Genomic DNA, 25,759 nt, shown 5'->3' with positions numbered 1-25,759 from the left:
ATTCCTGCCTTCTCCCCATACCCCCTAACTCCGCTATCCTTAAGATATCACTCTAAACCTAACCTATCCATGTACCTGTCCAAATATCTTAAATATTGTTATGTGTAGGAAGGAACTGCAGATGATGGTTTAACCGAAGATAGACACAAAAAGCTGGAGTAACTCAGTAGGACAGACAGCATCTCTGGAGATAAGAAATGGGTGACGATTCGGGTCGAGTCCCTTCTTCAGATGTTATTGTACATGCCTCCTCCTCTGGCAGTTCATTCCACATACTCATCACCCTCTGAGTGAAAAGGTTGCCGCTCGGGTTCCAATTTAAACACCCCCCCCCCCCACGGTTCTTGATTTGACCATACAGGGTGAACATGCAGTGTCTTTTACCCAATCTATGCCCCTCATGATTTTATACGCCTGTTGAGGACACCCCTCATCCTCCTGCGCTCCAAGGAATAAAGTCCGAGTCTGCCCAACGTTTCCCTATGGCTCAGGCCCGTCTTGGCAACATCCTTGTAAATCTCCTCTGTGCTCTTTCCAGCTTAACAACATTAAGAAAGTCTGAAACGTCACCCATTCCCTCTCTCCAGAGATGCTGCCTGTCCTGCTGAGTTACTCCAGCTTTTTGTGTCTATCCAGACCTCCCAACATTTGATTTTACAAATTTATAAGTTTGATGTCCAAAATTCAGAATTTTACATAAAAATTCATAACATGGCACGTAATGCAACTTTTCAGCAAAATAAAGTATGCATGCCAAATGTGCATACGCATTGTGCTACATTCATGCAAGAAAAACGACTATTATTTCCAACAGTCTGTAGTTCTTGGACTACATGTACAATGTCAGGGCTATCATGTGTATATTCTGTTATTTATAGAAAGGTTATTGAACAGAGATAGTTTTACAACACAAAGAAAAAATTGTTTTGTTTTTTCTATTTTGCTTTTTCCTTACACATCCCAATTCTCTTGGTATTGAATAAAAGACCAATGGTCATAAAATGTATGACTAAGTTATGAAGAATTGATAAATAGCAATTACCGACTGTTTTGCAGAAAAATGTGAGGCGAAATATAGAGACATATAAAATTATAAAAGGACTGGACAAGCTAGATGCAGAAAAAATGTTCCCAATGTTGGGGGAGTCCAGAACCAGGGGCCACAGTCTTAGAATAAAGGGGAGGCCATTTAAAACTGAGGTGAGAAGGAACTTTTTCACCCAGGGACTTGTGAATTTGTGGAATTCTCTGCCAGAGGGTAGTGGAGGCCAAATCACTGGATGAATTTAAGAGTCAGATAGAACTCTGGGGGCTAGTGGAATCAAGGGATATGGGGAGAAGTTGGGCACAGATTACTGATTATGGATGATCAGCCATGATCACAATGAATGGCAGGGCTGGCTCGAAGGGCCGAATGGTCTCCTCCTGCACCTATTTTCTATGTTTCTATGAAATCGGAATGGCAGAAATGAAATAAGAAAGCGGAAACTTTCCGCCAAATTCGGAAGAGCCGGGAGGGGTGTCTATCCTTCCTATAAAAAATTGACTCCAAACATTTTAAATATATAAATTTAGGTTTGCAAATTGAAAATGCAAACATTATTTATTCCTTATTTCTCCAGATTACTAAAATAAAGTTTGCAGAAAGACGACTTGCTGTGAATTTGCCATGAATTACACACAGACCTGGAACAGGAACAGGCCCTTCAGCCCACAACGTTTGCACTGAACACAATGCCAAGTTAATCTCTTCTGCTTGCACATGATCCAAATCCTTCCATTTTCATGTGCTAATCTAAAATGCCTCTTAAAAGCCACTATCGTATCTGCCTCCACCACCACCTCTGCCACAAACCAGATTTACAACCAGATTTACATTCCCCACACTTACTAGAATCTACACACGGTACTCTTCTGTGAATATTATGTCAAGTTATAGAAACATAGAAAATAGGTGCAGGAGTAGGCCATTCGGCCCTTCGAGCCTGCACCGCCATTCAATATGATCATGTGTTTCAGATATTTTCAGAATCACTGGGGTGCTGATGCATTTGTAAAGGGAACCAGAGATTCCAGGATTGTTCAACATGCATTAGGTACAAGAGGTGGTATTTTCCTCAGTGTCTTTAGGAAAAATCAATTTTATCAGTTATTTTTGAAGTTGTTTACACCTTAAAAGCAGCAAAGTGGCAGTAGTATCATTTTTGGCTATTCAGCAAATGTAAATGCAGTCTGAAGGATCCCGACCCAAAACACCCCCTCCATTTCCTCCAGAATAGCTGCGCTGAGTTACTCCAGCACTTGTTTTGCCCAGAATTCCAACATCTGCAATTGTGTGTCTCGTAAATGTTCAATTCAATTAAATTTTCACTATTGTCTTTATAGAACTAATTTGAGTCTCACCTCTCCTCAAATTTCCTCTTGAATTTGTAAAGAAACATCCAATTCCCCTTTGAAAATTATTCACTTTCACAAACAGTTCAGTGCAGATTGTAACTTGCTTCACAAATTTTTCCCCCCACTCTGCACTTAATTATGTCTTTGACGCTTACATTTTATATACTTTAATATTTAGACTCTTGTAACTGGGAACAAAGTGCTTAAATAATTAATTACTAGTAATCAAACTTTACAGATTTGAAAGCTTAATAAATTTTGAAGTTTATGAAGTAGGATTTCTGACTGTCGTTTCTCCCAAAACTTTAAGCAAGAATTTTTTTAACACTTGGTCAGATGAATAGATTAAAATTTAATCAAAAGATCAATCCCACATACAGATCTGTACCTGTTTTTCAAGAGCCTCCCCTCTGCAGTACTGAGATGACAATATTTCTCAATCCTTTTACATTCATTTTATAGTGTAAAGTATCACATAGGATGGAGATGAGGAGACATTTCTTTAGCCAGAAGGTGGTGAATCTGTGGAATGAATTGTCACAGATGGCTGTGTCATGGAGTATTTTTAAAGTGGAGATTGATAGGTTCTTGATTAGTAAGGATGTCAAGGTTACAGGGAGGGAGAAGGCAGGAAAATGGGATTGAGAGGGTACGTTGGATCATCCATGATCAATTGAAGGATCAGGCTCACTGGGCCAAATGGCCTAAGTCTGTTCCTAGTTATACAGCACAGAAACAGGCCCTTCAGCCCAACCCCAGCGCCAACCAAAATTGCTACATCTAAGCTAATCCCATTTGCCCCCATATTCCTCTAAACCTTTCCTATCCATGCACTTGTCCAAATGCCTTTCAAATGTTATTGTACCTGCCCCAATTACTTTCTTTGGCTCAGGTTCTTAAAATAAGTTAGTCTCCCATCCCACTACAATGAATAACTGTATATTGAACTAAATGCAATGATTATGCACTGTATCCATAAAAAACACAACTCAGGACAATTCATTTATTTCTATTTCCAGATACAAAAATGTGATACACTTTGAATGGTTTGAGGAATCTGATATTACAACAAAAGAATACAACAGTTATGCAGGGAAGAATGCAGATCACTCCATTTAGTCTCTAGGCTGTGTATTCTTTTAAAAAACAATTCTACCCACGCCAGATTTTCTCCACAAAAAGGGGGAAAAGAAAGCACGGAAATTAAGTTAGAAACAAGCCCTTACATTTAAAATCAAATCAAAAACCCCACAAAGAACCAAAGGATTCCCGTACAACTTCAAAGAATGTAAACAAAAAAAACATTCATTCTACAGTTAAGCTCTGTAAGTTGTACTTAGTCATTTAGGCCAGGGCTTGCAGTTCTACGAGAATTTTCAGATGGCGTGTGACTGTGGGAGGAAAAAAGTGTTGTTAGAACAAACTATACGTGTAAAGTTCATTTGCATCCATGCATATTTCAGGAGACTTATCAAGATCCAATCCACACTCTAAATATCATGGGCTCTTAAAGGGAAACGCATCGACATGAAGGTGTTTGCTGATACCGTTTATCAACCACTCCATGCTATCAAGTAATGTTGATTTGTCAGAGAAAAATATTAAATGCAGAAATAAAATTTTAAAGCAAAAATTTCACACATCTAAACAGGTTTTTGTGGGACTAATTCAGACATTTAAATAAGAACCTTAATACAAATAATTACAGAGAAGTAGGTGAGGATAATCCAGTTTGTATATAAATTGTTTGTTTAAATAATTCCTTACCTTCGCTTTGGTGAATGTGATCTAGACTTCGAGTGACTGTGTTTAGAATAGAAGAGGTAGAAGTTAACAGTATATACCCAAAGGCCAACAGTAAGATCACAACTAGGCAGGAGAAAAGCAAAGCCACACTTCCCAGGCTCAGATTAACACTGCAGAGAAAAAGGTAAAGCTGTCTTTTCAGCAAGAACAACCAGCCTAAATTCCAGAGATTCTTAAAAAGGAATAATTTCCCCAGACTGACTGCCTTTGTCAAATTAGAACCTGGATGCAGAAGTCTTCAGTGCAAAAGACTGATGAGCACGAATCTAACCCAAACAGAAATGGCAAGATGAAACAATATCCAATAAGGACCTGGATCTTGCAGCAGGCATGAGCAGCACAGCTGATTTTCCAAAATTCTATCACTAAAATCCCCCAAATGTCATCCTCAAATTTTACTAAACCTGCAGTAATTGATCCATACCTTGCAACTGGCTCAAGAGTGACCCGAGAGCAAAAAAATCAACCATGGATGCTGTCGCTAGGGGGTGCAATTTAAAAACTGATAAGGAGGGGTTTGGGGGACGAGAAAGAAAGACAAGTGTTTCAAATTGAACAAACATTGTTTGATTTTCCTCACCTTCGAACAACAGAGCGAGACTTGGATCTTCTTAGAGGAGACAGAGATCTACATTAAAACATGTTTGATCATTATTTGTTGTACATTTAAATGTAACACCCATGAAGATTAATTATCGTGCAACTACAAACCTCAACTAGAATTTACCATCTTTTGTCAACAGAAATAACAAAAAGGGGTTTAGTTTGCAGGCATGCATGTCCAAGAGGCCTGTAGATGGAAATGAGCTCAGATACACCAAGAGATCTATGGCAATCTGGAGGTGGTTTGTAGCTTCCATTATCCATTCCCCCTAGAACCCAGCTGACCTGTTATTGCAAGGTTGTTCAGGTTGCTGCAAACTCCAGTTAGATCAACAGTCAGACCCAAGCCAGAGTATGGGCTTCCCAAGCAAAGGGGATTGGATAAATGGTAGCAGCATTTACAAGACAGCAACAGCAAGGGAACAACTCAGGAAGCCAACCCTGGGGTAGAGGTCAGCAATTGGGATGGGATGAGTCCGAAATGGAGAACTCTCCACGTGAACATTTATTCTTAAACCAACCAGAGAATTGATTTATTTGTTTTTAAGCAAGCTGTAATTACCATTGTTCTTTAAATAGCCATTCACGATCAAGAATGTAGTGCCATCCTAAGATTGTGAAACAACTATAATATCTGTTCCTTAATATATTTTAAATACGTTCAATTCCTATTGAACTTCCATTAAATTACCAATGTATCAAAACTGCTGCATGCATATTGCTTTCATTTCAATGGGTCATGGTTGTTTCGTGCAAAAAACATGAGCAACAGAGTGAATATAGTTACAAACCTTGCATATTAATTTGGTTTCTGCATACTTTATCTGAAGTTGTTAAATTATCAAAGAATGGTGTGAACTATGATAAAATGGATTCCCTGGGGAAAGAATGATCATTTCATCTTTCATATTGTTTGTCTGAAACTAATGGCTGAACCCTGGTGGTTGAGGATATGCTGTAGAATTAACCTGTGAATAACCACAATGTGTTGTATGGATGGAACACATTGCAGCCATTGTGTACCAATGCTGAAGTGAATTCATGTTTAGTATTGGAACTACCAAACAAGAGACCACATTGGAGACACAAGGAACTGCAGATGCTGGTTTATAAATAAATAAAAAGATAAAGTGCTGGAGTAACTCAGCAGGTCAGGCAGCATCTCAGGAGAGAAGGGATGGGTAACGTTCCAGGTCGAGACCCTTCTTCAGACTAATGTCAGGGGAGGGGGCAGGACAAAGATAGGATGTAATCGGAGACAGGAAGACTTGTGGGAGAACTGGGGAGAGGATAGAGAAGGGAAGCAAGGGCTACCTGAAGTGGGAGAAGTCAATGTTCATACCGCTGGGCCGTAAACTGCCCAAGCAAAATATGAGATGCTGTTCCTCCAATTTGCGCTGGGCCTCACTCTGACAATGGAGGAGGCCCAGGACAGAAAGGTCAGATTGGGAATGGGAGTTGAAGTGCTGAGCCACCAGGAGAGTTGGTTGAGACGGACTGAGCGGAGGTGTTCAGCGAAACGATCGCCTAGCCTGTGCTTCGCCGATGTAGAGCTGTTGACATCTGGAACAGCGGATACAATAGATGAGGTTGGAGGACGTGCAGATGAATCTCTGTCTCACTGCTTTGATGTGGTTATGCTTTATTCTTAATTGTTAACTGTACGTTTGTGTTGTCATTTGTGAGCGGTGCACCAAGGCACATTCCTTGTATATGCACATACTTGGCCAATAAACTTATTCATTCATCCACCTGGAAAGACTGTTTGGGTCCTTGGATGGAGTCGAGGGGGAGGTAAAGGAACAGGTGTTGCATCTCCTGCGGTTGCAGGCAACATCTCTGGAGAACATAAATAGGTGATGTTTCGGGTCTGGACTGATGTCAAGCTGAGTGTTATAGTCACAGAGCCAGGCTCTTAGACCATCATGTACTAATTGCATCTCTAGCACTTGGTAATAGCCATCATGCTTTGATGCAAATGCTCCTCTAACTATGTACATGCAAGAACATCTGTCTCCACCCACACCCTGTGGTGAGAAATGTCTCTCAAATCACTCTAAACATCTTACCCCTTCGTCCATGCCCTGGAGTTTGGAAGACGGAAATCACATTAGAAGGAGTTGATCGGAGGATGTTTCCTTAACTAAGGGTCTGAACCAGAGGGGTACAGTTCGGGTATAATGAGCAGGCTGTTTAGGACTGAAATGTCTGCACTCAGAAGGTTGTGAACTGTTGGAGGTTTCTACTCCCGCAGACTGGATATACATGTATACCAGGTAGGGATCAATAAATTTCTGGGCATTAAGGCAAATCATACATAATACAGAGGGAGAAAATCAGCCATGATACTGATCAATGGTGAAGCAGCCTAAAGGAAATGGATGGCCTACTCTTACTCCTATGTTCTTATATTCAATATTCAGTGAATTTTTATTGTAGCCAATGATCAATACTCAAGTGCTGCTAGAATTATCTCCCCCCCCCCCCACCTCACCCCAACAATTTAGTATGAGCAACAGGTTAATTACCAGAAAGACTATTACATGAACATTAAACTGACCTGTTTCTCTGCCTTGAGAGGGACCTGGATCTGGATCGTGACCTCGATCGAGACCTGTACAAAATATTATCACAAAAACTGAAAACGATATATGATGAGCTAAAGCTAGCTATTACAAAATACTTACAGGTACTTGGGTTAACTTGGAAGAAACATTCCCCAATCCTCCCAAAGTGCATTGATGTCATCTACAGTTGACTCTCAATTATCCAGAGTAATGAAGGGTGTTCTCGATAAATAATCCAAAAATACAGATAATGCAAAGCACGTTAAAAAGGCATTGGAACTGGACGCAAAGTGCTGGGGTAACTCAGGGGGTGCAGCATCTCTGGAGAACATGGATAGGTGATGTTTCCAAAGAAGGTTTCCGATCCAAAAAGTTATCTATCCATGTTCTCCAGAGATGCTGCCTGACTCCTGCACTTTGCGTCTTTTTTTTGCTTTTCTTGGTTCTTCAGGCATTGGAAACTCTTGCACAGTACATTAAATGGAGATGATCACCGTTATTTAGTAACTGTACAAGGTAAATATTGGGTCACACATTTGCAGTGGTTGTATTGCATCAAAAATATGCAATTAAAGGAATGTCGCTGTCAGGGATGGTGGTGGGGCAGATAAGAGGCTTGTATCAGCACATGGATATGCAGGGAATGGAGGGATATGGATTGTGTGCAAGCAGAGGAGATTAGTTGAACTTGGCATCATGTTTAGCAGACATTGCAGGCTGAAGGGCCTGATCCTGTGCTATGTTCTAGCTTTATGTTCTATGATCTGCTTCTGGTGAGATTAGCAGCACTGCACTTACTGATAGGGAATGAACATCAAACTTGATTAAAACTGCCTGCCTGTCTTGTAATTGCAATGTAATTCTATGTAATGCAAACTGAAACCATCTTAAAATCCAGTTTCATGACATTAGAAAGAATTCTCACTTTTAACAGACGACGAGCTGTACGATTGTTCAAGGCTGAACTCATTCACAATTGTCAAAACCTGGAATTGCTAGAAATCCTTCATTGTCCAGAAATATCAACTTCAGTTTCTCTCTCTCGTTTTGTTGTTGATTGTAAGAAAATAGAAACATGAACCGGGCCTTCTGCTCACAATGTCTGTGTTGAACATGATGCTAGATAAGCTAATCTCCTCTGCCTACACCTGGTCCACAACCTTGCATACCCATGTGCCCATTTATAAGCCTCGTAAAAGACACTCTCATACCAGCCTGCACCACCACACTTTTTTTTTTTTTATATCAAAAAATACTTTATTCAAATAATAAATATCATTTACAAAACATCTTTTTTAACAAGCTCATCCGACATTTCCGGAGGTTACATTCGATACAGGCATTCACTTAGACATTTACATACATTTACCCAGTATCCCTTATTTGGAGGGGCGTCTCCACCACACCCTGCCCCCCATGTCCAGCAACGGAAGGACCCTAGACTGTGCTCCTCCCCCACAGGGCCTTAGCGTTGGCTGCACCAAGCTTCAGTGCGTCCCTCAGCACGTACTCCTGCACTCTGCAGCGGGCCAGTCGGCAACATTCCTTGACGGACATCTCGCTCCGCTGGGAGGCCAACAAAGCTCGGGCAGACCAAAGAGCGTCTTTCACCGAGTTGATGACCTTCCAGCAGCCCTCGATGTCAGTCTTGGAATGCGTCCCTGGGAACAGTCCGTAGATCACAGAGTCCTCCGTGACGGAGCTGCTCGGAATGAATCGTGACAGGGACCCCTGCAGACCTCTCCAGACTCTCTTGGCAAATCCACACTCTGTGAAGAGGTGGGCCACCGTCTCCTCTCCGTAGCAGCCTTCCCGGAGGCAGCGTGCGCTGGTAGTGAGGGTCCGGCAGTGTGATCCATGCACGCATCACTCTTTAAAGAAAAAGCTTGCCCTGCACATCTTTAAACTTTGCCCCTCTCACCTTAAAGCCATGCCCTCTAGTGTTGGACATTCCCACCCTGGGGAAAAAGGTTCTGTCGACCCTCTCCATGCCTCTCATAGTTTAATATACCTATCTGGTTTTCCATCAGCCCCGATGTTCTTGCAGTTTTTGCTTTCCAATTATCTACAAGGATGTAATTACTGTCATACGAATACATTTAGGTTACATGGATAGCCACAGCCCAAATTTAAAGACGGGTAATTGAGTAATGTGTTCCCCGGGATCACAACTACCGAATCTTCTCTTTGATGCGTAACATTTTTATAAAGTTGTCAGGCAAGAAAACATCTAATTTGTAGAATATAATGATCAAGTAATCTGGAGATCAATGTTTAAAACAATGAATTGAGGAGGAAGAGAGGGTAAGGAATGTTTTGTCGCCGGAGTAACTCAGTGGGTCAGACGGCATTTCTGGAAGACATGAATGGGTGATTTTTTTGGGTCGGGACCCTTGTTCCGACTCTAAACTATGTTTAATGCTCACCTGGACCTTTTAGTAGAGAAAGACCTGGACCTCCGAGGAGAAAACGATCTGGATCTCCGAGGAGAGAATGACCTGGACCTTGACAAGATTGGAACAGTTATTGTTACATCACATAGGACATCCTCAAACCCACAGGAACCACCCCTTAAGAGTAAACTGGCATTGAAGACGTACCTTCTGCCACGGCTACGGCTGTGTGAACGAGTATATCTCCTTCCACGTGATCTTGAACGTGACCTAGACCTGGACCTGGTTTGACAAAAGAGGGAGGTTAAATTCAGCTGTTTTGGCATCACAGTCATGGAATACCTCTGCTGAAATCAGAATATGATCACTACAATACAATATACATGTCTGTCATTTTCATAGACAATATGGGGACCTACATATTTACATATTTTAGATTAAAGCTATATAATGCAGATCCATTAAAAAATAATTACATTTCTTTTACCATTTTGTGCATTGTAAAAACACTTGTAAGTGGTACGTAAAGTAAACCTTGCAAGTTTGCAGGTCAGTCGACCCCCTCTTTGGACCAAGGTCAAGCAGATCTAGGCGATCTAGAAGTATCTATCAGATCATCGCAGCATCTAGATGTTCTTCAATCTAACGACGATCAAATTGACAGCCAAATGAGCCAATGTGAGGCTTGATTGACGCAGGATGGTTTGTCTACGAGGGAATGCGGTCAATATAGCGTTCCTCTAGAAAGGGGCCCAATTGAAAGCCAATTTACAGCATAACGGCGATCACCTTGTCTCATTCTCATACATTTTCTGCCCTCAAAAGAATCTTAAAGGTGAAGCTAGTTGTAGCAGGTTCTCGAGGGGATCTGGCCTCATGCCAATCACCGTATGCTCTAGGCGCATCAATACTGTTGGATTTGCTAGATGCCTCAGCCTGATATCATGAGGCTCACGACATTCTGAATCGCGGTGACTGACTCAAACGAAGAAACCTGAAAGGTTTGGACCAGGTGGAATCATTAATATTCAAAACATTCACAGTGAAACTCAAAGTTAAGCAAAGAAAATAATGCCACAAGACCTGATTAGCACTTAAATGTAAAGCAGCAAAAAGCAACAATAAAGCATAGCATTTCTTTATTCAAATTACATTAAAGCTGCTTAAATATATTTTAAAAGCGTTTAAGCGATATCAATAGTCAATGCGAATGGTATCTCGTACCTGCTCCTCCTGCGTCGACTATAGCGATGACAGTCATAAGCATAATGACCCTTTTCTCCACATTCATAGCATCGGTCATTTGGGTCAAAGGGCCGCCGGGCTGGCGGGCGCTCAAAGCGTGAGCGCCGAGGCATTCCTGTTGATAATTCCACTCGAACACGCGAACCACAAATTACCCTTAAGTTAAAGAAATTGCTGTTTAACAGATAACCCCACACAAAGCACCATTAAAATAACCCATATTGTCCTTATGTTTGGTTTAGTTTATTATTGTCACATGTACTGAGGTACAGTGAAAAGCTTTTTTGTTGCATACTTTCCAGTCAGCGAAAAGACCATACATGTTTACTATCAAGATGTCCACAGTGCACAGATACAGGATAAAAGGAATAATGTTTAGAGCAAGATAAAGTCCAGTAAAGTCTGAAGAAATGTTGCTGTTGAAAGATCTAAGAGTGGAGCCATTGTAATGAATGATAATAGATCCACTTCTGGGGCCAGCACGCAGTTTCCTGGCTTCAGCGCCGTCTTGTGATAGATATCATTGATATTTTTAGGTTTCAGTGAAACTCTGCACATTATTTCAGGTTGCATACCATGAGATCTGTTAAATGAGCTTCTACCACACAAACCATGTTTTCCAGATTTCCTCGACCTGAAGCCCACCTCTATGCATATATTTTCTGCAGCAGTGATATGAACATTACCGGGTCAACAACTTATCAAAACTCGCAAAAAAGTAGAAATCATGCCGAACTCCAACATAAAAATGTTATTCATCTGAAAAAATCTTAAAGTAGCCATGGTTCTAACCAAAATTTCAGGAGAAAAAAACCCACACTTCTCCCATCAGTACGAAGATGTAAAGTCAAAACCATCAATTTGGACTCATTGGGGAAGTGGTGCGGTGGGTGGGTGGTGCACTCCGGTATAGTGGGGGTGGGGAGAAGGAGGTAAAGATAAAGTACTTACCCCCCTTTAAAACTTAGAGACAAACAAACAGGAACATGGCTGAGACAATTAAAAAGGACAATTTATTAAAAGAAAAACAGACATTGTAGCCATTAAGTTGTTTATTAGGTTGAGGAACAATAAACACAATAACATCCCATTCTGGTGAAAATTAAATATACCAAAAACATAGAAGTACATGGACAGCAACAAGTTATACATCATCAAAGTTAACAAAATATGATATCTGTTAGCTTCCTACCTTTAAAAAGGGAGACTAAGTGTGGCAATTTACTATCCCAAAACTTTCTGCAATGCCATTGGCTTCAGCTTTAAGTTTAGGGGCTTACAACGAAAGAAGACAGTGATGAGTGGGTTCAAGTGAAAGAAGGCAAATAAAGACCTGCTGAAAAACACAGGTCAGCTATGTCTGATACCAACACCAGTGGAAGAGAGGAAATTCAAAATAGTCTTGAAGAAAAACATTTTAATGGCATTTACCACTTATTAATAAAAAGAGACATTACCATATCTGGGAGAAAAGGGAAACCAAAGAAAGAGGCAAGCAGTCTTGTAAATTAATTATAGTTATGAAGCTGTAGTAAAGAGTTTAGCAATGATCTCACGATAAATTCGCCATCCTGTGGAATTGCTGAGGCCACTAAATCCTAATTTGTGGGTGACTAAATCAATTTGAATAGCCTATTAATGAGATTCAAAAGGTACAGAACAAAGCAAAGATACACTAATAAAACCTTGAACAAGTTGCTGTCGAACTCTATCTCTAAATGCAAATAACTATTTCACTTTGTACACTCTCTAATATCCATGCAGTCAGAAACTTTCAGGTAGTAAAAATGAAGTTTCAAAAGTGCACCGTCGTATGTGCTGAGTTAAGCTAATACGTACTCTTTTGCCAGCTGAACATGCTCCTTTCACAAAACGAATGGCTAGAACTTCAAATCAACCAAACTACAATAAAACTTCAAATTTACATATCTTAGCCATACTTAATACTTTTTCCTTCATGAACATTTCTTCAGCTAATCACAAAATGAACAGTAGAAAAAAGTTGACCGTAGAATTTTGCAGTGAGTGATAGTGTTGCTCCGGTGTACAAATTCACATTTCCACCATGTTTCCAAATCTGTAGGAAGCATTCAAAGATAACAAAGTCCAGATTCAGAGGAGTCATTCCATGTCATCCTTAAAATACTCAACAAAAAAAAACCTCAGTTATAGAGATTAGCACCATTGTAGAAGCCAATCGAAGGTATCACAAAATGCTGGAGTAACTCAGCAGATCAGCATCTAGGAGAGGGAATGGGTGACTTTTCAGGTCGAGACCCTTCTTCAGACTGTAGAAGCCAATGTCTGCTGTAAATGTCAGACAACAGAAGGAATTGGGTCACCTCGTCCGATATAGTTTTCAATAAAAGCAGCCTTGCAGCCTACCAAATGTGTACCAGTTATACATTTCATGAGTTCTAGTGACAGGGCGAAGCAGCTGGACAAGGTAAGCCATCAATACAACCTCAGCCACAAAAATGAACCAAAATGAACTGTTGATTATTACAGGTGTCAGACGTTATGGGGAGAAGGCAGGAGAAGATAGATCAGCCATGATTGAATGGCGGAGTAGAGTTGAAGGGCCGAATGGCCTAATTCTGCTCCTATTACTTTTGAAAATATTTTCTTTAAATTTAATTAAATTTAAATTGTTTCAGTCATTTTAAGGACATTGTAGCAAACTCAAGATTGGCAAGAAGTTGAGTCTGAACTATCACTTTTTGATCAACTCTGGCTCCTACCAGAGTTCTCTCTCTTCAGGAAACTACAAATCATCATCTTCCCCATCATTTACATCAAGTATCAAACTGAAGGAAGACACAGATGTGCCACCAAAGTTCTCCAAAGCCAAACCAGGTTTCCACAAAATGCACACGGTAAAGGCCCAACCCAAGGTCCTAGTTGAAGATGAGCCGAAGAGAGAGAGAGAGAGAGAGAGAGAGTGAGTGAGTGAGTGAGTGAGTGAGTGAGTGAGTGAGTGAGTGACTGACTGACTGACTGACTCTCTCTCTCTCTCTCTCTCTCTCTCTCTCTCTCTCTCTCTCTCTCTCTCTCTCTCTCTCTGTGCAATGCTCAGAATAAAATCTATAAAACTAGAGGTTGGAAAGAGTGGAAGATTTGGTTTTCACCAATTGTCGAAACCATTTTACAGCAGGTTTGCATCCCTTTAATGTTGACTTGAAGGGAAAATTATGAATGATTCAAAAACAAACTTATTTATGCAAATAATTATAGCATGTTACTGCTCATGGGACATCATATCGCCAAAAGGTCTCAGCCGAGGAAAAGTTGGAAAGCTTCAATCAGCCAATGGATCACAGAACAGTAGACAGCAGTTTGAGCAACTATTGACACTTGTCTTCATCACTGCAGCAGAGGTACGAGTGGTAGAGGTTTCCTCCCACATCCCAAAAACATGTGGGTTTACAGGTTAAATGGCCTCTGAATTGTCCCAAGTGTGTAGGGAGTGGATACGAAAGTGGGATAACAAAGAACAGGCATGGGCAAACGGGACTAGGTGGTATGAGGCACCTTGGTCGGAATGGGCTCAGTGGGCAAAAGAGCCCTTTTCAATGCTGCCTCACTAAACAAACAGGAAAGAGTAAATAGAGCAGAAATCACTCAACTGTGTAGAGCAGGGGCCTCCAAACTTGGGGGGGGCGCAGAGAGCAGGGGGGGGCAGAGAGCCTTGGAGGGGGCAGAGAGCGGGGAGGGGGCAGAGAGCGGGGAGGGGGCAGAGAGCAGGGGGGGGGGGCAGAGAGCGGGGGGGGGGGGGGGGGCAGAGAGAACTAAAGTTGCTGCCTTACAATGCCAGAGACCCGAGTTCAATCCTGACTATGGGTGCTGTCTGTACAGAGTTGCACATTTTCCTTGTGGCCGCGTGGTTTTTCCAGGTGCTCCGGTTTCCTCCCACATGCCAAAGACGTGCAGGTTTGTAGGTTAATTGGCTTCTGTAAATTGTCCCCATTGTGTAGGATAGAACTAGTACAAGAGTGATTGCTGGTTTGGTCTCAGTGGGCCGAAGAGCCTGTTTCCATGCTGTACCTCTAAACTGAACAGACGGACCCTGGCCAGGTAGAAGAGCAGTGATGCACATCATCAGTGACTGGACATCGGATCTGATGTGAAAATAGTTCTGGTATCCTGACAGAGAACATGACATCTGAGGAAGCAGCTTGTCATTTCCACATCTGCCAGATCGCTTGTGTTTATTATGGCTTTCCCTGCAGTAATGGCCGCTGCCATTGTTTTCTTATCCATACACTGTTGTACTTGTTATCTATCTATATACTAAAACTCATTTGTTTGTTCTTGAACGACAGCCAAAACGGTACACGATAGCGCGACAATTTTATGCCCACCTTACTCACCGTCGTCCCTTTGGTGCTAATGGAAGAAGTTTCATTGAAATCGGTGTTATATTTTAAAAGTTATTCACATTTTAAAGTTTAAATCTATCTCGGGGGGAGGGGGAGGAGAGTGTGCTGCACCAATACAGGAGAGGTTTGGGCACAACGGTCTACTTGGTCTAGTAATAGATAAATGGACACCATATTGTCCATTTGTATGGACACCATACAATGTTGTCCATTTATCACTCAGACACTGCCCAATATTTAAAGGGGGAGCTAAATTCAAATGGTAAAGTTAATCTATCATTATTCACTCCATTTAGAATACCATGAATGATGTTCAAATGTTCCATATCCTCTGAGTAGAACACACAATGCCCAACAACCATAAATAATACAAGTATATCCCTGCAGAGAAAAAAAAAGCATTTTCATGAGACTGCTCTATTACTTCCATGCTATATTCCACAAGGGGGCAAAACAATGCCATTCAATACCCAAATAAAGTACAGTAAACTCACATATGTATTTATGCATTTGGTATTCGCACCACCAGTAAAAATATAAATGAATATGCGTAAAAGGCTATGCATGGCCTGCAAAGGATCGTTTTGTCTAATACTAATATCTCTTGGTCTTTCAATTTCTGTGTAAAAGGAGATGAAATATAGTGCGGATATTTGGAAATAGAATACTAGGGATTTCTTTTTAGCAATTCTCATGCAGTCAGCACCCCCTCCATTCTCTGTGGATGCTGATGGTGGAGAACATGCTGTGTCAAAGCATTCTGACCAGTTTTCAATACAACTGAAAACATTCACGTTATGCAATAAGAAATCAGATAACAAAAGCATGACTATATCAATGGCATCTAGTTTCCTTTAAAGTTGACTTACTTGCCATCCAAACCACGAACAGCATCTTCAGCATCTCGTGGCTCCTCAAATTCCACAAAAGCAAAACCAGGGGGATTCCGTGCTATCCAGACAGTCCTCAGTGGTCCATAGTAGCTGAATGCACGCTCTAGTTCCCCTTTACCGGCACCTGTTCCCAAGTTACCTACATAGACCTTGGTTTCTGTTGAGATGCACATCAGACATCATTAGAGTCTGCAAAACAAAACACTAAGTAAAACTGCTTTAGTTAAAGATTTTCAACGGGAAATTAGACTTTAGAATCGAACAAAAACATACATTATTACAATGTATATTGAGACCTATGTAAAGACCATAGCTACAATTTAAGAAAATACAGCAAAATGTTCTATTAAAGTAACTGTCTTAATTCAAATGGCATTACTTTAAAATCCATAAATAGCTAATGAACACAAATGTTTGCAGAAGTAGTTGAAATGCAACATCACTGAGAAATGCCTTTGCACTACAAGTTGAAGTTTATCTGTCTTAAGGATTGCATCAGATTCATTTGGCATAAGATTCATTTAGAACCAGACTAACACTGGATCAACTACCACACCAAAAAAACACTAATTAGAAGTTACGTTATAACTGATTAAAACAATTGGAACGATCTATTCATTCTTCAATAACTGATGGACAAAGAAAAGATCAAACTGTTTATAAATATGTCCAGCTTTCATGAAATAGAGTAAAGATCCCAAGAGCAAAAGGCTGCCCGAGAACAAAACGATCAGGTGGAAACAGAGGGATAGGAAAGGCAGGCTAGTGAGTAATACGAAGGTGCAATGCACTGATACACAAGCGATTCCCTGGACTTGCATGTTGAGCACCATCCAATCATAAATTCTCATCTGGTTCCACTGTCAGCACTTACCTTAGTCCATTTTGTTGTAGTATATATCGTAGATAGAACATTATTTGTTGGCTCTCCCAGTTAGATGAGGCATTAAACATTTTCCAAACACTAGACAGTCACAAAAAGAATCATGACACTGCTCTTCAGAAGTCCCTTGATGACATGACCAACATTCCTTCATCAACCATCAGGAAAAGTAGTTTTACATTTACCTTTATTAGATTGAGGTAAACTTGAGGTAAAGGGGTCTTAGGCAGTTAAAAACAACATTTTATATTAACTGAACCGATGAACAAGTCTACAATGGGCCACACTTTAAAAGTTTCATGGTAATTAATTTAAATTCATTTGAACATGTAGTAAGCTAATAACCATGAAGCTGTTGAAATAACAAAAGAAAATAATGAAAGAGACAAATGTAGGAAATATACTATTCAGGGTTCCACATGAGTGATGTTTTGGCACTGTAAACTGCAAATCTTGGCCTGAATTTTGCAGAGAAATGGCAGTAAAACTACCATTCAATATTACATGGAGAAATAGATGACATTTAAAAAAAAAATTAAAACTTTGAACTTAAATTTGCATATTTATGCGAAAAAGAGAAAGGTCTGGTGTGAGTCTGCCTCCACTTTTAAATTCCATTTGCCTCAGATCAGATTTTCAAAAGGACTGGGTACTCTCTACAGTCCCACCTCCAAAACCAGAAATACATAATATAAACATCAAATACAGAAATCAAAAGATTATATATTTTAGAGCATTTGAGTGGCGCAGCTGGTAGAGCCGCTGCCTCACAGATGTGACGTTGCTGAGTAGCCATCAACTGCTTATTTCCATATTGAATGCAGGTTCTCCTTTCCAAATGTGCAAACTTCTGAAAAAACAAATTTACTTTTAAAATTGAGATTATTTCTGTGATGTGTACAGGGCATGCAACTAGTTTGCCGATGGTGGCATGGTATTGCAGCTGGTAGAGCTGATGCCTCACAGTGCCAGAGGCCTGGATTCCATCCTTACTTTAGATTTTAGAAATACAACATGGAAACAGGCCTTTTGGCCCACCAAGTTTGTGCCTACCAGCGATCCACCCCATACCCTAACATTATCCTACACACCAGGAACAATTTAGAATTTCACTGAAACCAATTAACCTACAAACCCGCACGTCTTAGCGCGTGGAAGGAAACCGGAGCACCCGGAAAAAACCCACATGATCACAGCTAGAACGTACAAATTCCGTATAGACAGCACCCGTAGTCAGGATCAAACTTGGGTCTCTGGTGCTATAAGGCAGCAGCTCTACCGCTACGCCACTGTGCCGTGCTGTGTCTATGGAGCTTATACATTCTCCCTGTGATCACGTGGGTTTTCCCCAGGTGATCTGGTTTGCCCCCATAATCCTCAAAACAAACGGATGTAGATTGATCGCCCTCTGTAATTTGCCCCCAATGTGTAGGAAGTGGAAGCAAAAATAGGATAACATAGAACTAGGGCCAAAAGGCCTGCTTTCATGTTGTATCTTTCAATCAAATCCATTTTGTAACTAGTACAAACATCTTAGAAACATAGAAAATAGGTGGAGTAGACCATTCGGCCCTTCGAGCCAGCATCGCCATTCAATATGACCATGGCTGATCATCTAAAATCAGTACCCCGTTCCTGCTTTCTCCCCATATCCCTTGATTCCGTTAGCCCCAAGAGCTATATCTAACTATACCTTGAAAATATCCAGTGAATTGGCCTCCATTGCCTCCTGTGGCAGAGAATTCCAGATTCACAACTTACTGGGTGAAAAAGTTTTTCCTCATCCAGTCCTAAGTGGCTTACCCCTTATTCTTAAACTGTGACCCCTGGTCGTCGACTCCCCCAACATCAGGAACATTTTTCCTGCATCTAGCCTGTACAATCCTTTAAGAATTTTATGTTTCTATAAGATCCCCTCTCATCCTAAATTCCAGTGAATACAAGCCCAGTCGATCCATTCTTTCATCATGTCAGTCCCTCCATCGCGGGAATTAACCTGGTGAACCTACGTTGCACTCCATCAATAGCAATAATGTCCGTCCTCAAATTAGGAGACCAAAATTGCACACAATACTCCAGGTGCAGTCTCACCAGGGCCGTGTACAACTGCAGTAGGACTTCCTTGCTCCTAAATAAAATCCTCTCGCAATGAAAGCCAACATTCCAGTGGCTTTCTTCATTGCCTGCTGTACCTGCATGCTTACTTTCAGTGACTGATATGACTCACCCAACCTATCCAAATCACCCTGCAGCCTCATGGCATCCTCCTTGTAGCTCACACAGCCTACCAGCTTTGTCATCTGCAAACTTGGAGATGTTACATTTAATTCCTTTGTCTAAATCGTTAATATTGTAAATAACTGGGATTCCAACACTGAGCCTTGCAGCACCCCACTAGTCACTGCCTGCCATTCTGAAAAGGACCTGTTAATTCCTACTCTTTGCTTCCTGTCTGCCAACCAGTTCTCTATCCATGTCAATACCCTACCCCCAATACAATGTGCTCTAATTTTGCACACTAATCTCTTGTGTGGGATCTTGTCAAAGGCTTTTTGAAAGTCCAGATAGGTGACAAATGTTTAGATGTCTCGACCCAAAATGTCATCTAGCCATGTTCTCCAGAAATGATGCCTGAACTGCTGAGTTACTCCAGCACTTTTGACAACTAGTAACTGAGCAGAAACTTTGTGTCAAAATGCAAAGCCAATGTGCTTTTCAGATTTTTCAAGACATTTCAATAACCTGAAGTCAAAAGCCAATTGAGGAATCAAACCTTTCCCAAGATCCATATAAACTACTAGAACCATATCCAAAATATAACTCGAATTCTACACTCAGTTGAATCTGACATGGCTTAACCGCAGATTAATTGTTTACATTAAAGGCTCCATAGATGATGACAGTGAAACAACTTCTCATTCAAGGATTTCATTGTACTTACTCTCTCAATATTTGTATGCACCTTCATTGAAAAGCTGGATTGCAGTTTGCACAGCAAGATTACAAGAATACAACATGCGTTTACGCACTGGAAAATAATGCAGTCACAATCATAAACTAATCACATTGAGGTGGCTGGTCTGCAGTTTCTTAGTTTAACAAGGAATTGCATTCCAGTTAAAAAAAAACAGTATGTTGTCAAATGAAGAAAATAAAATGATCACATCTAAAAAAAAATCTAGAATCAGAAATCCGCATTATTAGAAATAGGTACGCCATGCAGTCACTTGCACCAAATCTGGCCCCAGTGAAGAATTTACATAATCCCTATACTACTCCGTCACACACCATGTCCCAAACAGCTTCACATAGAATCACAGAAAGTTTGTAAATTGGATGCCATTCAGCTCAGCATGCCGTCAGCCAGAAAGGTTGCACTCTAACCACAATTCTTCAAATATATAGGGTCTCAACCCAAAATATCACCCATTCCTTTGCTCCTGAAATACTGCCTCCCCGCTGAGTTACTCCAGCTTTTTGTGTCTATCTTCAGTTCCTTTTTAAATGATTTGTATCAACTATGCTGTAGAATTTGCCTGGCATCCTTCTGCTAATTACCATAAATCTTGCTGCCGGGTTTTCAAGCTCTGCCAAGGCAAATTGTCCTTCCTCCCTATAATCCCTCAAATTTTATAAAATGCACAATACTTTATGCAATCATTTCTCATAGCTATAATTCTCCAATTCTGATAACATCTTCAATCCACTTAGTGCATACCTCTCCTGCAATGTTCCCAAAACTGTGTACATTACATTTTTGTCCAAATTTTGCACATAGTTCTAGTATAACCTTGTTTCAGCTAATAAATCTTGCATGCTCTTTTCTCTGCATCACTCACTCACTGCACTTTGAGTGTCTACTTCAGGTTTGTACTTGGCCTCACCGAGTGCAGACTAGTCGTTGTGGGAATGGAAGTTAAAAGTGACATGCAACTGGAGGTCAAGGTGGCCATGGCACCTTGATTATCCAGTCACCTAGACAGCACTTGGTCTTGCCAATGTAGAGACCAAATTGAGAGAACCAAATGAAATGCACAAGGTTGGAGGAGGTGCACATGTATCTCTGTCTCACCTGGAAGAGTTGCTTAGATCCTTGGATGGTGGCGAGGAAGGTGTAACGACAAGTGTTAGACCGGCTATGGTTGCAAGGAAAAGTTTGAGGGATCACAAAGGTATGTGAGAGGATGAATTAAGTGGACAGGGAATCATGGAATGGTCAGTGGAAAGGTGGATGGGGAAAGACCTAATTGGTGGCAGAACCCTATTGTAACTGTGGGAAACAGCAAACGATGATCTACTGGATGCGGAGGTAAGTAGGCTAAAAGATAGCCTGACACAATGTTCCCTTCATCAACTCACACTGACTGCTCCAATTTATCTTGCTTGCAATGGTTTCCAATAATTTGTCCATTAAAAGTTAAACCAAATGCCCCATAATTACAAAATGTACCAATTCATTTTTAAACAGAGCAGCAATAGCCACCATACAATACATTCCTGCAAAGAATGAAGAATCAGATTTCAGAATTATCTCTCTGTTAAGAATTATCCATTTTCAATAACAATCCCATTTAAACTTCATTTTCTTTATCCATCTGTCCACTATTTCATACTAACACACCTTAAATACAACATTGTGATCATCTCCACTTGATATTAGGTGCCATGTAGTTTTGAAAAGTTGTCAATTGCAATAAAGAAACACAACCAACCTGCAAAGAAAAATAATAAAAAGTGTCCCAGAATTTGAAATAGTCCGACTGACATACAGCTGAGCTTGTAAACGGAGTTTTGGTTTAATGTCTCATCTAAAAGACATTCAAGAGAGCACAATACAATTTCAAATCCACCTAGATTATAGGCATATCTCTCTTAATTCATACTTGAAGCGCAACCTTCTCATTCGATAAGAAAGAGATACCATCGGGGCAAAGCTGGTTCATTTGTGTACTTGATTGGAGTGAAGTTTCTTGGAAGATTGGAGAAAATATATTTAAGAGGGAAATATGCCACATTACTGCCATTTTAATAAATGGGAAGTTTATGAAGAAACAAGAAAAAAATTCAGATTAAAATGTACAGTTAGAATCAGCTCAGACATCACGGGGCAAAAGATCTCTCACCAAAATTTGATTATTTTGCAAATAAGTCAATGACAATCAGAATCCCTCATGATCATTTTGTAATTACTGTTCTATGCACTGATTTATGAAATCGTCTTACCATATAAAGCAACAGATTTCTCTAATTTTTTTTAATCAATGCTCAAACAAATTACATAAATGAAGGTCACAACTAACATTTTGATTGGCAGATGCAAGATATATAACAGTAGCATTACAGGGTACATATTTTTCAATGTAATCATTTTCTTTTAATTGAAGATTTCAGATATATCATGGTTTGACAGACCTTCAAGATGTCTACAATCCGGGACAGAAATGATCATGGCAGTCATACATAGCAATTTGATCTAAACCGTATTAAAAAGGTGAATCATACCATTGTAGGGCGAAATGAGAATGTGTAATGGTCAGCAAAGGGTCAAAATGTTGTTTCCAAAAACCCAAGATTGTCAAAATGGACAGTATTGTAGCTCCAATATCAGGATTTCCAGCAACAATAGATCCACCCCCTTCACATACAAAGTATTTCCAAAATCTACAAGTCAGAACAATGGAGAAGTGTTCCGTCTCAAAATGTTGTCTCTCCATTCCCTCCACAGGTGCTACATGACCCACTGAGTTAATAAAACAATGAAAAATGTACATCACAGGAACAGGCCCTTCAGCCCACAATGTCTGTAAACATCATGCCAAGTTAAACTAATATCCTCTGCTACACGTGATTCATATCCAAGTGCCCATTGAAAAACCTTTTAAATTGTACTTCCTCCACCACCACCTCTGGCAGTGCGTTCTAGTTGCCCACCACCCTCTGTAAAAAAAAACGTTCCGCATTCCTCTTTAAAATGTCCCCTCCCGCCTTAAAGTTATTCCCTCCAAATTTTGACATTTCCATTCTGGGACAAAAAAAATATTCTACCCTATCTATGCCTCTGAGGTCTCCCCCGAATCCCCTTCTCCTCTAGGCTGGGTGAACGCAAATCCATCAACACTCATGAAGTTTGAAATTAACCCAAGCCGGACCAAGTAGCCCATTGGTGTGGTATCCTGGCACAATTATTTCCCCAAGACATAGAACAGTGCAACAGAGAAACAGGCCCTTCGGTCCACACTGTCCGTGCCGAACAGGATGCCAAGTCAAATCCCTTCTGCCTGTACATGATGTATTTCCCTCCATTCCCTGCACATCCATGTGTCTATCTAAGTCTCTTACATGCCACTACTGCATCTGTGCCTCTGGGTCCACGATTATCATCTCCATGTAAGCACCCTCATCTCCCCCTCACACGTGTAAGCCGGAGCTGGGGTGTGAGGAGATGGAAGGAGCAGGGGGGGCGCCGCCAGCCCCGGCACACAGCGCGCGCAGTCGCTTTCATTTTCAGTTGCCCTACAACCCTAGCTAACCGTCGAGGTAAATCCAGGGAAGGTTTCTCTCTCTCAAAACTAATCCCCCACGTACACACACACACACACAACGCGCTTAAATACGGGGGCGCGCCGCCAGGTGGGAGGACGAGCGGTCGCCATTACGCGACACCGACCCCCGCCATGCTGAGGGGCCAGCGCGCTGTCGCCGCGCGTTGCCGCTGTTGGGATTTAACTGCTTGGGTGCTTTCTGTGTGGGTATTCCTTCACTAATTAAAATGGGGGGGGATCCTCACCTCCACCGCACCGGTTGTATCGGGACATAATAACACACTCACTCTTCCCTCTGCCCGTCCTCCATTAACTGAGAGCGAATCCCCGCCTCCGCCGCGTGCGCAGGCGCGTTGGCAGGGTAAGGGGACGGCCACGGCACATCCGGGCCGTCGGCTGGAACCCCGCCTCCGCTTCGCGCGGCGGCGGGGAGCTCGCGAACGGGTGGGCGGGTGGCGGTTGGGGAAAGTGGAGGTCACGTGAGCATCCGGCGGTTGGCGTTGTGGAGGGTCAGGTGGGCGGCTGTCGGTTGGTGGAGTGGAGGATCACGTGTGCGATTGATGGAGTGGGGGTCAGGTCAGCGTCTGGCAATTTGGGAGCGGAGGGTCACGTGAACAGTTCTTGAATGGAGGATCACGTGGGTTGCTGGCAATCGGGTCTGGGTCACGTGAGCGTTCGGCGGTTGGAGGGGCACAGTCACAGTCACGTGGACTGTTGGCGCCATTCCGCCGGCCTCCATATTGATCGCTTTGGTTAATCAATCTCCGACCCAAAATGGCTTCTGCTGCGTTGCAGGAACCGGGAATCGGGTCCGTGGTCCCTCAATTGTAGCTTTTAAACGGACAGCGGAGTCTGCGAGGCTCATGCCTAGAACTAGCTGCGGCGCTATTTTAATGTACCTTCGGAACATCAGCTCCGTGCTCACCCATGCCATGTGTTACCGTTTATATACAACCACTACTAGCAATATTGAATAGTCATTAAGAGTAAGGATATTTTTTGTTTTATATATAATTCGTATTGCAAATAAAGTTTATCTATTTGAAATAAAGTTTTTTCTACGAAATGCACCAGAAATTAAACATTCAAAAGCAATTTTCTCTGAAGTAAAAGTGAGACAAAAATGTCCTTCACGCTAACATGTTTCATCTCCTGAGAAGATAGCCAAATTGTTAAAAGTCAAGAGTTCAATGTCATACGTGCTGGCAACTGAACAACGTCAATCTTACTTGCTGCAGCTTTACACAGCCCCATGAACACAATAACACACAAATGAACATATAATAAAAAATATGGCCAGTGCCAAAAGCTGCTTTCGCCATCCTACGTAGCTGCAGCGTCACTTTTAGTGAACTTGGAAACTGGTGAAAATTAGAGGGCAGATGAGAGGAAAGATATTTAAGAGGTACCTCAGGGGTAACTTTTTCACCCAGTTGTTATATGGAAGTTGGTTCCAGGACAGCACAGCTGAGTCGCTGCCTCACTGACTACGTGTAGAATTATTGTACTACAATCAGTCAGTGGCAGTACCAGTAGTAAACTCATTGTAGGAGGAGGGAGAAAGCTGCAAAGAGAAAGTGGGGGGAGGACAGAGCATGATGGGTACAGGTGAGGGGATGTTTCTTCTACTGCTCTGAATAACTATAATTTTAAATAATATTTAAGAGGCATTTGGACATACATGTACAGGAAAGGTTTAGGGAGATGTAGGTCAAAAACAAACAGGTGGGACTATTGTAGATGGGGCATCTAGGTCAGCCTTGGCAAGTTGGGCCAAAGCAACTGTTTCCATACTGTTTGGTAAGGCTCTATGGTAATGCTTGCTGATAATTCCATTAACAATCTTTTCTCAAATTATGCAGTCTGTCCATATGTAGCAAGAACTAAACAACATTCAGGTATTTGCTGAGAAGTAGGCACAAGGAACTGCAGATACAAGTGCTGGAGTCAATCAGTGGGTCCGGCAGCATCTCTGGAGAACATGGGTAGGTGATGTTTCGGATCAGGACCCAACATGGATAGGTAATGTTTGGGGTCGGGTATCAATGTTC

The 25,759-nt window shown here is 41.4% G+C and overlaps 1 protein-coding gene across 4 annotated transcripts in view; it reads right to left on the bottom strand.

The window, feature by feature from the left end:
- Positions 1-3,391: 3,391 nt before the first annotated feature.
- Positions 3,392-25,759, bottom strand: part of srsf7b (serine and arginine rich splicing factor 7b) — a 32,520-nt gene continuing 10,152 nt past the window's right edge. Inside the window, exons 1-9 of one of the 4 annotated variants that reach the window (XM_078405280.1) lie at positions 23,996-24,059; positions 16,260-16,472; positions 10,991-11,167; positions 9,974-10,048; positions 9,800-9,877; positions 7,367-7,420; positions 4,784-4,831; positions 4,165-4,200; positions 3,392-3,788 (exon numbers count right to left, since the gene is read on the bottom strand). In XM_078405280.1, the coding sequence (XP_078261406.1) occupies positions 3,734-3,788; positions 4,165-4,200; positions 4,784-4,831; positions 7,367-7,420; positions 9,800-9,877; positions 9,974-10,048; positions 10,991-11,167; positions 16,260-16,456 (720 nt within the window). In that variant the 5' untranslated portion in view covers positions 16,457-16,472; positions 23,996-24,059 and the 3' untranslated portion in view covers positions 3,392-3,733. Of the gene's footprint in view, positions 3,789-4,164; positions 4,201-4,783; positions 4,832-7,366; positions 7,421-9,799; positions 9,878-9,973; positions 10,049-10,990; positions 11,168-16,259; positions 16,473-23,953; positions 24,060-25,759 lie in introns of those variants that run through there. The other 3 variants (XM_078405279.1, XM_078405278.1, XM_078405281.1) reach the window with 3 other exon arrangements.

This window comes from Rhinoraja longicauda, chromosome 9 (assembly GCF_053455715.1).
Source record: "Rhinoraja longicauda isolate Sanriku21f chromosome 9, sRhiLon1.1, whole genome shotgun sequence".
Lineage (NCBI taxonomy): Eukaryota > Metazoa > Chordata > Chondrichthyes > Rajiformes > Arhynchobatidae > Rhinoraja > Rhinoraja longicauda.
This window is presented reverse-complemented; position numbering and strand designations above follow the sequence as displayed.